Raw genomic sequence first — 14378 nt, 5'->3', positions numbered from 1 at the left:
TTTTCAGGGGTGATCTGTGTATATTGCACACACATTATAAAGCAAAAAAAAAAGCCTTAAAAATGATTTGGCCAGATTTAATTCTATTTTGCTGTTAATAAAATTACATGTAAATCTGGGAGATTTATTCAGATTGATTTGTGTATTTGGAAAGCTAATAAAATTACTACATTTGTGTAGTTAAACATTGTGACTACAGGCTCTTACTATTTTCAACTCTTATTAAGGTTTAAGACAACTCAAATGAATGACCACAATAACATTACTCAGAACAGGGAGCATCAGTTCCTATGCTGATAGATGATGTGTCAACTGAGAACTTGACCTGCAGTTCTGTAAACTAATACCTACATCAATTTTTACAGAAGTAGCTCTTTTGAATATGGAATCAGACTACTCTAAAGACCAACAGTTATTTAAAAAGTAACACTTTATATCTACAATAACACAAGGTATATATTTTTCAAATGCAATACATAACAGTTCATTTAAAAAAATACATTTATTATCAAATAAATTGAACAGTTTGTTCAGTGGATGTTCCTTGCATCAGTCACTCATGACCTCTTCAGTTTCCTCTTCAGTGCCTGGACCGTTTGTTTTTGGATTTCCTTTGAGAGAAATGAGAAATATTATTACACTTAAATACAACCCCAATTCCAATGAAGTTGGGACATTTTTAAAACATAAATAAAAACAGAATACGATGATTTGCAAATCCTTTTCAACTTATATTCCCCTGAATACACTACAAAGACAAGATATTTAATGTTCAAAAGGATAAACTTGATTGTTTTTTTGAAAATATTCACTCATTTTTAATTTGAAGCCTGCAACACATTCCAAAAGAGTTGGGACAGGGGCATGTTTACCACTGTGTTACATCACAGCAACACTCAATAAGCGTTTGGGAACTGAGGACACTAACTGTTGAAGTTTTGTAGGTGGAATTCTTTCCCATTCTTGCTTGATGTACAACTTCAGCTGCTCAAAAGTTCGGGGTCTCTGTTGTCGTATTTTGCGCTTCATAATGCGAAACACATTTTGTCTTTGTAGTGTTCAAGTGAACATAGGTTGAAAAGGATTTTCAAATCATTGTATTTTATTTTTATTTATATTTTACACAAAGTCTCAAATTCATTGGAATTGTGGTTGTACAAAAATTGTCCGATACGTACAAATGTAATACAATTTCTAAGGTACGTAAGTGTGGCTCAAAGCTTAAAAAGTGAATATCCATGTCATTCTTCATTGAGTTAAAAAAGCCTTCATTCATTGACATATCACAATGAGCATAAAATGGGTTTCTGTGCAGACTCACAGTGCACACTTAACACCAAAGTACTTAAAATATCATGACATTATTAGTTAGCCGACACTGTTTTAGGAATTTAAATGTATAAACAATACCTAAACAATGGTCGAAAGTCATTGATGAAAGAAAACAATTCAGGTTGTGAATTGTTTTCATGCTCAAAATGTTATGACGTCTTCTTAAATTCACTGCATTAATAGCAAGTTTATATTATGGCATACGTTTTTTTGCTGAACATATTACAAAATACTATGTGGACATGTGGGGGTGGGTTCTGAGACAGGGATTAAGCCTAGTCCTGAACTACACAGCATTTTGAACTGTGATTTCAAAAAAGGAGGATATTGTCAAGGACGTCTTAATCCATGTCTGGGAAACCATCGCATGGAGTTTATTTTGTGCCAATTGTTTTACACGGGACAATACATATGGAAAACCAAATAATAAGCATATAAATGTGTTTTGAATACAAATATGTAGAATTAAATCCAGTGTAAGTATTATTAAAATGTGTTTGGATATTTAATTATTCTTTGCAGTCATTTATTTTGACGATTTTGAGTGTTATGTTGAATTGTGCTGCCTACAGAAGTATAAGCGGGAGATATGCACAGCCCAAATCCCCTTATTAAAGAAATTATAAGATAATTATGTCGATAAGAAATGGTTTTATAGTTTTACCTTTAATTTGCCGTGTACAGTTTTGGAACACAAGGAAATAACAGTAATCGCAGATTGTGTAATGCACCAGAGAAATAACAGATTTATCATCACATCACATTTATCACAAGAAAACATTAAAAATGTTGGCGCTGAGCAAGCACGGAGCTGCAAAACAGCACATTTCGAAGTATGTAACTCGTGAAAACAGAGGCAGTGGCCATCTAGAAAACTGGAACATTTCATTGTACAAATTAATCAGGAAACTAAACTGAAACTGTCATCTAACACTGAAGAGTTTTATTTCTGTGGTCATCTCATGCAGAAATAACTTAAAACATAGATTCTTTTTTATCTACATACTGTACAGCATTTTTGGAGCACTATATCCAGGAGTTCATTATAAAGGTCTTATTTAATCAAGTTACTTTGCCTCTACATTGACTTAAAGGAAAACTAGGTAAGATTTGGATTTTTTTTTTTTTTTTTTGCTCCTAAGGCTCCCCCTTGTGTATTTTATGTTTAATCAGGAGAGGAGGTGGTTCCTCCAAAATGTACATAGGGAGAATAGAGCAACTCTCATTGCTATGCTGGGATAGCCCTGCAGAAACTGCACTATTACAGGTCAGTGAAGCATAATAATGATATTGAAATGGTAACTTTAAGGCTAAATATTACAGTGTTCCTTTAAAAACCAACTGCGGTCATAAACAAATAAATTGACATTTAGTCGCCCTAATAATTCATACTCATAAAATTTTATACATTTTACACTCTTCAGTCTTCAGATAACATGCGGAGGTGCAGGAGATCCAGAATAAACAGTATTGTGAAGTTTATGGCAGCCATAATGACCAGATTGCTAGCTGCTCTATCTACACAGCTCTGGCTGCTACAATTTTCCATTGTGTTGTACCCAAATTTAACCACTGCCATATTCACTATATAGTGCACTAAATAGTGAGGAATGTAGGGGATGATCTAACCATGTTGCAGGAGTAGGTAACAGTCATATTAATAAGACTTACCCAAGGACCCTTATTGGTTTAGTGTGCTTTATTTACTTTGGCAGGGAATCTGACCCTAGTCTTTTGCACAGAAATCAGAAGTTGTTACCTACTGCACTCTCTGTGGGGGATTATTCACACTTGGCATTAACATGCATCTCGAGTGATCCAATCACATAAAACTGCCAACACGCATAGCCATTCACACCTGGCATATAAATTCATCTTGTGACCAGATCAGATGAGATAGTTTGAGTGAACTAATTACATCAATATCATTAAAAAGTTAATTTATTTCAGTAATTTAATTAAAAAAGTGAAACTCAGATTCATTACAAACAGAGTGATCTATTTCAAGACTATATTTCTTTTAATGTTGATAATTATGGCCTAAAGCCAATGAAAACCCAAAAGTCATTATCTCAGAAAATTATAATATAAGACCAATTTAAATAAAAAATAATTTTCAATACAGAAATGTTGGCCTACTGACATGTACCGGATATGCACCCAATTATTCTGCATGAATTACTGCATCAATGTTTCATGGCATGGAGGCGATCAGCCTGTGGCACTGCTGAGGCGTTATGGAAGTCCAGGTTGCTTTGATAGCGGCCTTTGGCTCGTCTTCATCGCAGGGTCTGGTGTCTCTCAACTTATTCTTGACAACACCCCGTAGATTCTCTATGGGGTTTAGGTTAGGCGAGTTTGCGTGCTACTGATACTGTGGTAATTAAACCAGGTATTGGTATTTTTGCCAGTGTGGACAGGTGCTTTCTGGAAAATGAAATCCACATCTCCATAAAGCTTGTCAGCAGAGGGAAGCATGAAGTGCTCTAAAATTTCCTGGTAGACGGCTGTGCTGACTAAACTTGATATAACAGAGTGGACCAACACCAGCAGATGACATGGCTCCCCAAACCATCACTGATTGTGGAAACTTCACACTAGACTCAAGCAGCGTGGATTGTGTGCCTCTCCACTCTTCCTCCAGACTCTGGGACATTGATTTCCAAATGAAATGCAAAATTTCATCTGAAAACAAGACTTTGGCCACTGAGCAACAGTCCAGTCTTTTTCTCCTTGAACCAAATAAGACTACACAAGCACTGCCTCTAGCGTTGTCTCATGATTTGCTTGACACAAGGAATGTGACAGTTGTGGCCCAGGTCCTAGATACGTCTGTGTGTGGTGGCTCCAGCAGCAGTCCACACCTTGTGAATCTCCCCCAAATATTTGAATGGTCTTTTCTTGACAATCCTTTCAAGGCTGCAGTTATCCGTTACTCATGCACCTTTTTCTCATTCATTCATCTTCTTTTCTGCTTTTCCATTTCAGGGTCGTTCCTTTTTCTACCACACTTTTTCCTTCCACTCAACTTTCCTGCTGTATCCAGGCATATTAATGGTGTGTTTCAGAGGACATCTGCATTTTGGACATCTGTCAAGCCAGCAGTTATCTCCATGATTGTGTAGCCTATAAAACCAGACTAAGGGACCATTTTAAAGGCTTAGGAAACCTTTGCAGGTGTTTTTTGTTTTGTGTATATAAATTTTTTTTATATTGAATTACTGAAATAAATGAACTTCTTGATGATATTCTAATTTATTGAGATCCACCTGTAAATCGAAGAGGAAGATACTTACAGGGCAGCTGGATTAAGAACCACAACTTCCTCTTCTTCGCTGTCTGAGATTACCATCGTTTCATCTGCAAAAAGGAAGAAACAAACTAATTCAGTGAGAAACTAAGAAAGACAAAAACAGAAAGAAAGAGACACAGTACCTTTCTTTTTCGGAATCTTATTCTTCTCTCCATCTACCAAACTTTTCATCTCATCTTCCACACCTTCCTCATCTTCCTCCTCCAATCCCCAGGTGTTCTGAAGACCCTCACCCACCTGCCCCGTTCCAGTGGCTACAATAACAGGGGAAGGCACACTGGTCCATGAGTCAAGGGTCAGTTATACAAGTGTGAAAAGGTCAAGCACACACAAATATCTGAGCATTTCAACAGATATAAAAGATGGCTACTTTCATAATCTACTGCACATACTGGGCGGAGAGAAGCCTCAAAGATAGGAGATATTGATTGTGTTCTTGTTCCTACTGAGCCATCTATGGTGCTTTTCATTGCATGGCATCAGCTCACTTCTACTCGACATGGCTCAGCATGGATCGATGCACTTTTCCCTGGTCACTTTTGCACTGCCACAGCTCCATAGCGAAACGTAGGTGGTGACATCGGAAAACCCTGTCTCTAACAGGAATGGGCTTTGAAAACCACAACAGCGGCAGTATTTACTGTATTCACGGCTCCACACCCCAGTTCTCACAGTTGCTTTCCCTGCTGCAGCATCCAGCTCTCGCTGGAGTTTTTCCATCTGTCACCTTTCAAAGGAGTGTTTGAACCTCTTCAAAACACCACGGCATAATTTTTTACGTGTTACTGTTGTGTGTCGGATAAGAACAAATGTGACAACTGCTGTAACTTGGAGATTTTACATGGTGATTGACATGTTTCTCTGGCCAATCAGTGCTCAGCATGGTTCACATGTCACATTTAGTACCTACTACCAGTTCCAGGGACCAGATATGGCTGGGGGAAAAGCAAAAGGGCTCAGCCAAGTCAAGTCAAGTAGGTTCCAATAGATGGAAAAATGGCAATAGATATATTAGTCTGTCCCAAAACCTAGTGCACGACATATGTAGGCACTGACTATGTTGGGAGGGTTCTAACTGATGTCTGTCCTCATGAGACACTCTAGTTAAGAGAGCGATTGCATCATGGCTCGTTCCCACCCACTGCATGCAACCAGTGTTTACTGACCTCAGTTGCTAACATCACCACAACGTGTGAGTGTGATGTATTCCCCTTTTCCTGTTTTTAATCGTGATTTGTTTTATCATTTTTGCTCTGGAAGAAGAGCAAAATAGACAGGAGTGGTGCTTGCTTTACCTTAGCAGCTGATGAACAATTTGATGTCTTAAACTGCTACCAGATTAATGTATCTCAGTAGGCAGCATATCTAATGTGTCTAACAATTGGGATACCCATCAGGAGCATGCACATTATGATGTAAAATGCTCTCTACGTAGACAGTTCAAACCTATTGTGTCTTTACAAGTTTGTTTCCAACAAGCCAGGTAAATAATTATATTATACTGTTAGCTGGTATAGCAGTTGGGTTTGTTGCGTGTTCAGTTGGCAAGTGTTATGTAAGCAGCAGGTTGAAAAAAAATAATACTGTGTGGTATCAGTGTGTGTGATTGGAGAAACCTAACTAAAGGTTGGAATAGGTGACAAATAAATTGAACACAAATTTAGAGGAAAAATCTCAAAAAGATACTCTTCAGGAGGAGCCTCTGTTTTGCTTAGAATTTCTCTGGCTGTCTCCTGGACATCTGTCATTTCAACTTGAGCTTCCTCTCTCTTCAAAGCCGTTATCCGCTCTTTAGGAATGGACTCAGCAAAGCCAAACTTTCCACCTTCCTTCCTATACAAAAAGCATTCAAAAGAGAGTGAAGATCATTTGTCATTGCATGTTCACACCATGAGAGGGTTTATTTGTTATATTCACTATACATGAGTATACCGTGAAATGAAACAATGGTCCTCCAGGACAATAGCACAATCACTTTTAATATGTTAGCACTCCATGGAACTTTATGACCTGAGCATGTAATTTACTCAATCACGTCTAGGAACTGCTCCACATGGAGTGTTTTTTCAGTGTTTTGTATCAATTAAATGTGCTCTTTTTGTAAGTGTATTTCATGCACAAAAGCATGTGAATAAATTAACCATTCTATGGTTTGCTCAGTAAAAACCACCTTATAAACATCAGTGCTTTCTGCAAATGTTAGAACTTACTGGATCTGTACCAATGACTCAATCACCACTCACAGAACCTTTAACTGAACTAGGAAAATCTGCATTTTTTGTGTCGTCTTTGTTTATAACTTAGTTGTATTAATTAAATAGGTTTTCTTGTGTTTTAAACAAATAAACCTATTTTTCAAATTACAGTGAGATTCTGGGTGTTTCTCAGCCCAGGCCTCAAAAATAGTGGAATGTAGTCCAAACATTTTTTCAAACATACAGTGACCAAACCCATGTGTGTATAATCATTTATATGTTGTACACTTCAGTTGAAATGATTGTACAGTGCTGTTCAACTCTATACAAGTGACAAACATCTCACCTGACTCGTCTGTCATTTTCCAAGGCTTTGTTGATGAGCTCTGTGATTTCAGAAACTTTTACACTGGCTATTTTGCTGCATCTTAGAACCTAAACACACACACACACACACACAACAATACCATGCTTTCAAAGGACTTTCAATTTGCCTCACTGTCAATTTAATCAACTGTCCCAATATCTATGGTCTTATGAATGAAATAACCAACAATAATAACAACATTTAAATATATTAATATCTACATACATCATAAATAACATGATCTTTCAGAAATTATGTGAAAAACAATGTATACATTGAGTTGCTTGTTTAATAAGTACAGCTAACTTTATCAATATTCATTACACAATCTTCCACAACAATGACATTGTCAGAGAATAATCCAAAACCCAAATAACCGTATGTCATTGCTGTCCAATCAAAAACATATAACTCCATTTTTGTCAATTGTTAGTTTACTACCTCATTTGAAAATAGCAGCTGTCCTTCATAATGTGTGTAATTAAAAAATGCTCCAAAATTCCTTGGATTACTGACAATTACAGTAATTAAGTAATTCCTTCTTCTTTAAAGTTAGTATTTTTGGAGATTTTTCATTGAACAGTGAAGATATATAAGCACTACACCTATATAAAAAATTATATCAATAAACATGCCCTGAAATGTTGCCACAAAAATGTTTTTGAAACTCATTACTAAACCTGGTTATTAAAACAGTGTTTGTTCCTTTTTCTCCTGTTGTCATTATTAAGAACAATTCTTGAAATGATGCAAAGAATAAGGGAATTCATTGGGGAAGTCTTAACTAATGAGATGAATTGGCAAACCCAAAATTGTAGAGATAATTATAAAAAATAAAAACATTTTGTGTCACATACTGTAGCCTTCAAACTAGAATAATTTATTTAATAATCTATATTTATTAATTATTTTTTAGGGATGTTCCGAAAAAGTTTTTTTTGCCCCCGATCCGGGTCTTTTAATATTGAGTATCTGCTGATGCTAAGTCCTGATCCGATATTTAGATTTCCCTAGATAGTACTGTTACACAATGCACATTTAAAGTACATTACAGTAATTAAATTCAGCCCAGGTGAATCTGCCTGACACTGAATATCTCGCATTAAAAAAAATGCCTGCATCCAAGCTGCTGCTTATTTTTAAATAAGAAAATAAACAAACTATCTTCACAAACAGTTCATATAAGTAATTTAATATTATATTTAATCTTATATAAATCATCTAATGTGATTTACATATGTTTTCAGCACTAACCCGTGTCTCTCACAAAACAAACCCCTGTAAGCCGGACTGTGACTCCATTGGCAGCAGCACTAAACCATGGACAGCTAACTCTGAGTGCTGATTGGCTTAAAGTGATGACCAATGAGAAATGCATTCTCTGTTTAGGAGCCATGGAGTATCTGCCCCACCTTTTGGGCTGGATCATGGTCTTAACAGTACCACAAAAATATGGGCTAAAACACATCCCGTATGGGTCCAAAACACAACACGGAATTTAGTGTCCAAACACAGGACGGTTGGCGACTCTAATCACGCCCCCTCATGCTCCAGTTCTGAATCCGACTCACTGGAATGTGCTTTTGTGCGGAACACTCATGAAAGAAGTGTGTCCACTACGGTGACTAGCAGAGTCAGACCACAACGACATTTACAAAGCGTGCTACAGGAAGAGGAGAGAGTGGGAGCTTGCCGCCTAGAGGTAACAGAAGGTCCGACCTAAGATCGAACTCAATAAAGCCAAGAGAGATCAGTGAAGTAAATGTTGCGATCGGCCCGATACTGATCTTTGAGTTCAGAGTGGAACATCCCTATTTATTATCAGTTAATTTCTTTGTTTTGAATTAAAGTTTGGCAAACTATTTGCAAGGCACACGCACCTGTTCTTTCAGCAGCATGATGCCTCCACTCGACTGAATGGAGCATATCTCCCTGTGTTTGTTCATGGCTATGACCAAAAGACCATCCATGACAAGCTCCTCTTTTTCACAAGGATCCACCAGCAAATACGTGCTACACAGAAAGAGAGAAAGAGAGAGAGAGATACATCACATACACATGGTTAAAATTTAGTGTAAAGGTGGGCAATATGACAGTTATGGTATATTTATCTTGATCGCTCATGATAAACATTTCTGAGTATATCTGGGTACTTCATTTTAGTCCATTAAAAAAAATAAATTGGGAGTAGAATTAGTGGCACGGTTGCCATTTTTTACTCTAACTTCAGAAAACAAAATAAATAAATTACCCAGAACAAAGTAGTCCATGTGGCTATGTTTTCCAAACAGTACCCCCTGAGGGCTTGAAGGTTACACATATTTAACAGCAGTTTCATATTTTAACCTACTTATGTTCAGGTGTATGATGAGCACCTTATAATCAGATTTCTAAAACAACTTCAGCTGGCCCACAGTAGTTGTAAAATGCAGAGTTTGTTCTTACCCCTGCTGGAAGAAGGCAAAGCTGACACAAATTGGCATGTGGTAAATACTCAGGGGAACAGGATCCCTCTCTTCTGGACTGAACTAAACACAAAGAAAAGGTCAAAATGTAAACAATTATTTAACAAACGCTCAGGACTGTGGACGTACAACACAATATTCAGTTGAAGACAAGAAAATAAATACCCGATTTAAATAGTTCTTATTCACTTCAGAATTAAAGTCACATTAGTCTACACCCAAGTATGTAAAACTGTGAAACAATTAAATATACCCATGATGTCATATTCACAAAAGTGTCATAAAAAAAACAAATAAAAAAAAAGCGAGAAGAGATAAAAACATGTCATGGAAAACATGAGTGGCTTGATCGAAAAATGCAGATCAAATTCATTCATTCATTCATTATCTGTAACCGCTTATCCAATTCAGGGTCGCGGTGGGTCCAGAGCCTACCTGTAATCATTGGGCGCAAGGCGGGAATACACCTTGGAGGGGGCGCCAGTCCTTCACAGGGCAACACAGACACACACATTCACTCACACACTCACACCTATGGACAGTTTGGAGTCACCAATCCACCTGCATCGTGTGTTTTTAGACTGTGGGAGGAAACCGGAGCACCCGGAGGAGAACACACCAACTCCTCACAGACAGTCACCCGGAGCGGGAATCGAACCCACAACCTCCATGCCCCTGGAGCTGTGTGACTGCAACACTACCTGCTGCGCCCAATGCAGATCAAATGCACTTCATAAATAAATTTTAAATTTGAGACTTTACAAATATATGTGATTAACTTTAAAATAAATGCATTAAGTTTTCACAAAAACCATGATATATCTATGAAAACCAAAAACGTGTAAACGTGAAATCTTAACTGTATTTGCACCGATTGAAGACCATAAGACACAGACTGGGACATATTTACTTGTGAATTGTGAAACGTATTTGTGATTTGTGTGTAATTGGTGGAATATTACTAACACATTTTTTCAGATTTGTCCATATACTGACCACAGTGATGTCTCGTCCCTGAATGGCCACATCTGGACGTCTGAAATTAGACAGAGCAGAAATGGCTGCAATGCTCGCTGCATCCATCAAGTTTCCATCATGATTCAGCACATGGACATCCACGCGAATCTGCCACACCTGCCAATCAAATCATCATCCAGTTTTAGAATTACGATATTATTTCAATATACATTGTTCTAACTAAACGTAATGCACTATAAAACACACTGGAGTGCGATATGTTTTTCACTGTTTTACTGCATCATATAGAATTGAGTCAGTTCAATTCATTGAATCAATAAGTCCTTAGATCAATCAATTACAGCATTAGTCAATAAAAAGGCATATACCCTGGTGTAAAAACAGTGCAGCTTTCTGTGAATTAAAAAGTGAACTTCAAATGAGTTACTACATATACACACATATATATATATATATATATATATATATATATATACACACACACACACACATACGCTTGAACATAGACCCTGGTTTTCCTAATTCATGTGCAGCAGTTTAAAAGCATGCATTCTTCTAACTGTGCCACGTGTAAATAATATACACAAATGTCCTTCATCAATGTCATAGCATATTTGTTGTGTATTTTTACCTTTTCACCCGAGACAACACACAGAGACTCTGTATCGATGCATTTGGAGTTCCTCAGGCATCTCTCCAGCTGCCTGTTTAGGGTCACCAACAGCTCAGACTGTCTAAAATAAGCAGACAGAAGAATTAGAACAAAGCTAACCCCTATATAGGTACTTATTTTTCTTGCAACATAGAAACTTAGATCTTTGTGCTCATTTGATTTCTTTAATCACAATGTGAGTATGAACCTGTTGGGCTGAAAAGCAGGTGATGCCATCTGAGACAGCTCCAGGTTAAAGAACATGATGCCCTCAGTGGGCCGGGAGTCTTTGGGTGGCACCAACTCACAAGACACCTGAGCCAACACCCTTGAGACATGCATAGAACCAGAAACATAGATAATGACACTCATATCAGCACTTTGCAGGTATCCTCAACATGACCTGATCAAGTTCAAATACATGCGAAAGTGTTTATGAAATATTTTTCTTTGTTTTCTTTTAAGTCACAGCAGATATTGATTTAGATTTAGGACTTGTGTTGTTGACTTTTGACTTAGAGAACAATAACTTTGTGCTGAATTAGCTGGCTGTATTGCAAATACAGTAACTTACCTAGTTTTCCCGAGGCAGACTGTACAGCAACCATAATCTGTACCAAAGGAGATTTTTATATTGCGGTAGTCATATGCCTGTCTGCCATCCAAGCGCTAAAAACAACATCATCAAAAAGATATTAATAACTAAAGATGAATGGTTATCAGTTAATTGTAGTTTTCTTTACTGACTAATGGGCAGAAGCAGAAGAAAATGTATGATTTTAAAATATTCAGGAACCTGCAAATCCAGTAGTGTAGCACAGTGCTAGGGTTTTATACTTAAACTGATTCTTGTCTTTGGGAATGGTGACCACATTCTACATCCACTTTATCACCTTGGAACAGGTCTTATTTGGTGTGTGATCACTGAAATGTGGGCAACATCCTGTGTCCACTGATGAATGCCTAGGGGACGGCTAAGACAAAATGTGCAGTAACGAATTAACTACTCTCTCTGACTTTACATCTACAAAGTGGACCAACGAGGAAGGTGTTTAACAGAGCGGGCAGTGAGTGGAATAAGTGATTAAAAACTCTGCACTGCTGTGTCGGATCCACTTGAACAAGCACAACACACAAACACATCACCAGTGTCACTGCAGCGATGTGAATGATTCACCACCCAAACCATAGGCTACCTGCTCTGTGGCGGTAATGTGGGGTCATTGACGGGGGGCGTAAAACCCAGGTACAGCAAAATGAGTCTGTAATTGCATAACTACAAAGTGCACCAACATGGTGGGTAGAGCTGATACAATTGACGAGTGTAGAAAAATGTTTATGCAATTTGTTTGTGGCCAGTTATTAACAAAATGTGGAGAGCTGATTTAATGTAAACAGAGCGTATAACATTATCTAATTCAGGTAATTTACCTTTTTCTCCTCAATAGCTTTAAGCAGAAAGTGTTTTTCACAGTTGGACAGCGGGGTCTCCCTCATGTTTCCAGCGCAGAATAAATAAATAATATCTGTTTGTGAAAAAGCGACCCCAGCACGTTGCTCCTCCGAGAGTCTGCTTGTCGCGAAGCGTGATGACGAAGTCTCAACAAGAGCAAAACAATGGCGCGCTGAGATGACGAGTGTGTAACGGTACACCTCTATGGAGTCAAAAAAGGGTCAAAAAAGATTTTGAGTTTGTAAAACAGTACTCACAAATGTAACTGCGTTTGAGCAACTACGTACACGTAAAACTAAAATCCACAAATGTATTGGAATGCCCACATTTAAAACAACAACAATAATTTAAATTCACAAATGTGTAAAAAAAAATCTGCATTTGTAAATTAAATGTCGTGAATGTGTAAATCAGTACCTTCTCAAACGGTTTAAAATGTGCAAGAGCAAACCTTTTTAAGGTTCCAAATGTGACAGTGGGAGTTTTTGAATGAGGTGGAAAAAAATCCACACATTCTCCTTCTCTGTTTTGTGTGCGAATCTCTTTTTGCAGTTGCGGATTTAAGACCCCGTGTTAACGGCCGATTGATTGGATCTGTATCTGAATATTTTATTTCATAAAAATAAATTTGTCATATTTATTATTATTGTTGTTGTTGTTGTTAAAATTTGTGTATTCCAATACATTTTTGGATTTTGTTTTTACGTGTATGTAGTTGCTCAAACGCAGTTACAAAGTCTGTTACATTTGTGAGTATAGTTTTACAAACTCAAAATTTTTTTGACCCTTTTTTGACTCCATACACCTCATGGTCCACAAGTACTGCTTTTGTCTCGATTCTCTCTTTATGTCCAGGTGCATGTCAATAAACTGGAATATCATTAAAAATACATTTATTCCAGTAATTCAGTTCAAAAAGAGATTAATTGAGTGATCTATTTCAAGAGTTTATTTCTTTTAATGTTGATGATTCCAGCCAATGAAAACCCAAAAGTCATCTCAGAAAATTATAATATATAAGACCAATTTACAACATGATTTTTAATACAGAAATATTGGCCTACTGAAATATATGTACAGTATATGCAGTCAATAATTGATCTGGGCTCCTGCTGCATGGATTACTGCATCAATGTGTGCCTCTGGTGTCTCTCATCTTCTTCTTTTCAATACCCCATAGATTCTCTATGCGGTTTAGGTCAGGCGAGTTTCCTGGCCAGTCAAGCACAGTGATACTGTGGGTATTAAACTAGGTATTGGTACTTTTGGCAGTGTGGACAGGTGCTGGAAAATGAAATCCACATCTCCATAAAGCTTGTCAGCAGAGCATGAAGTGCTCTCAAATTTCCTGGTACACAGCTGTGCAGACTTTGGACTTGATATGACACAGTGGAAGGGCAGCACAGTGGCGCAGCATGTAGTGCCATGGTCACACAGCTCCAAGCACCTGGAGACTGTGGGTTAAAGTCCTGTTACGGGAGGAGTCTGTGAGGAGTTTGGTGTGTTTTCCCAGTTTTCTTGTGGGTGTGCAGGTGCTCCAGTTTTATCCAATGGTGCATTGTTGCATTTTAAACGTTTCTGATAGCCTAATATTTAAGTTTTCATAATCTTTCAGAAATATTG

The 14378-nt window shown here is 37.5% G+C and overlaps 1 protein-coding gene across 1 annotated transcript; it reads right to left on the bottom strand.

The window, feature by feature from the left end:
- Nucleotides 1-69: 69 nt before the first annotated feature.
- On the bottom strand, nucleotides 70-12921 carry exosc9 (exosome component 9). The gene is made up of 12 exons (XM_066660296.1): nucleotides 12734-12921; nucleotides 11877-11971; nucleotides 11511-11630; nucleotides 11282-11384; nucleotides 10669-10806; nucleotides 9653-9735; nucleotides 9088-9220; nucleotides 7187-7275; nucleotides 6332-6478; nucleotides 4768-4922; nucleotides 4629-4692; nucleotides 70-611 (listed from the first exon to the last, which is right to left on the bottom strand). The coding sequence occupies exons 1-12, from the start codon at nucleotides 12797-12799 to the stop codon at nucleotides 581-583; spliced, it is 1224 nt and encodes a 407-aa protein (XP_066516393.1). The 5' UTR covers nucleotides 12800-12921; the 3' UTR covers nucleotides 70-580.
- Nucleotides 12922-14378: the final 1457 nt, after the last annotated feature.

Source organism: Hoplias malabaricus, chromosome 2, assembly GCF_029633855.1.
Source record: "Hoplias malabaricus isolate fHopMal1 chromosome 2, fHopMal1.hap1, whole genome shotgun sequence".
NCBI classification, from domain to species: domain Eukaryota; kingdom Metazoa; phylum Chordata; class Actinopteri; order Characiformes; family Erythrinidae; genus Hoplias; species Hoplias malabaricus.
Note: the sequence above shows the minus strand (reverse complement) of the source record. Positions and strands in the feature narration are given on the sequence as shown.

What these genes read in the sequence shown, in the direction of transcription:
- exosc9 (XM_066660296.1), bottom strand. Translation starts at nt 12,799, where the DNA reads ATGAGGGAGACCCCGCTGTCCAACTGTGAAAAACACTTTCTGCTTAAA. An exon ending in GTGTTGTCTCGGGTGAAAAG is followed by an intron (nt 10,807 to 11,281) that starts GTAAAAATACAC and finishes TTTGATTGGCAG; the next exon opens with GTGTGGCAGATTCGCGTGGA. An exon ending in TCATGCTGCTGAAAGAACAG is followed by an intron (nt 7,276 to 9,087) that starts GTGCGTGTGCCT and finishes GTGTGTGTTTAG; the next exon opens with GTTCTAAGATGCAGCAAAAT.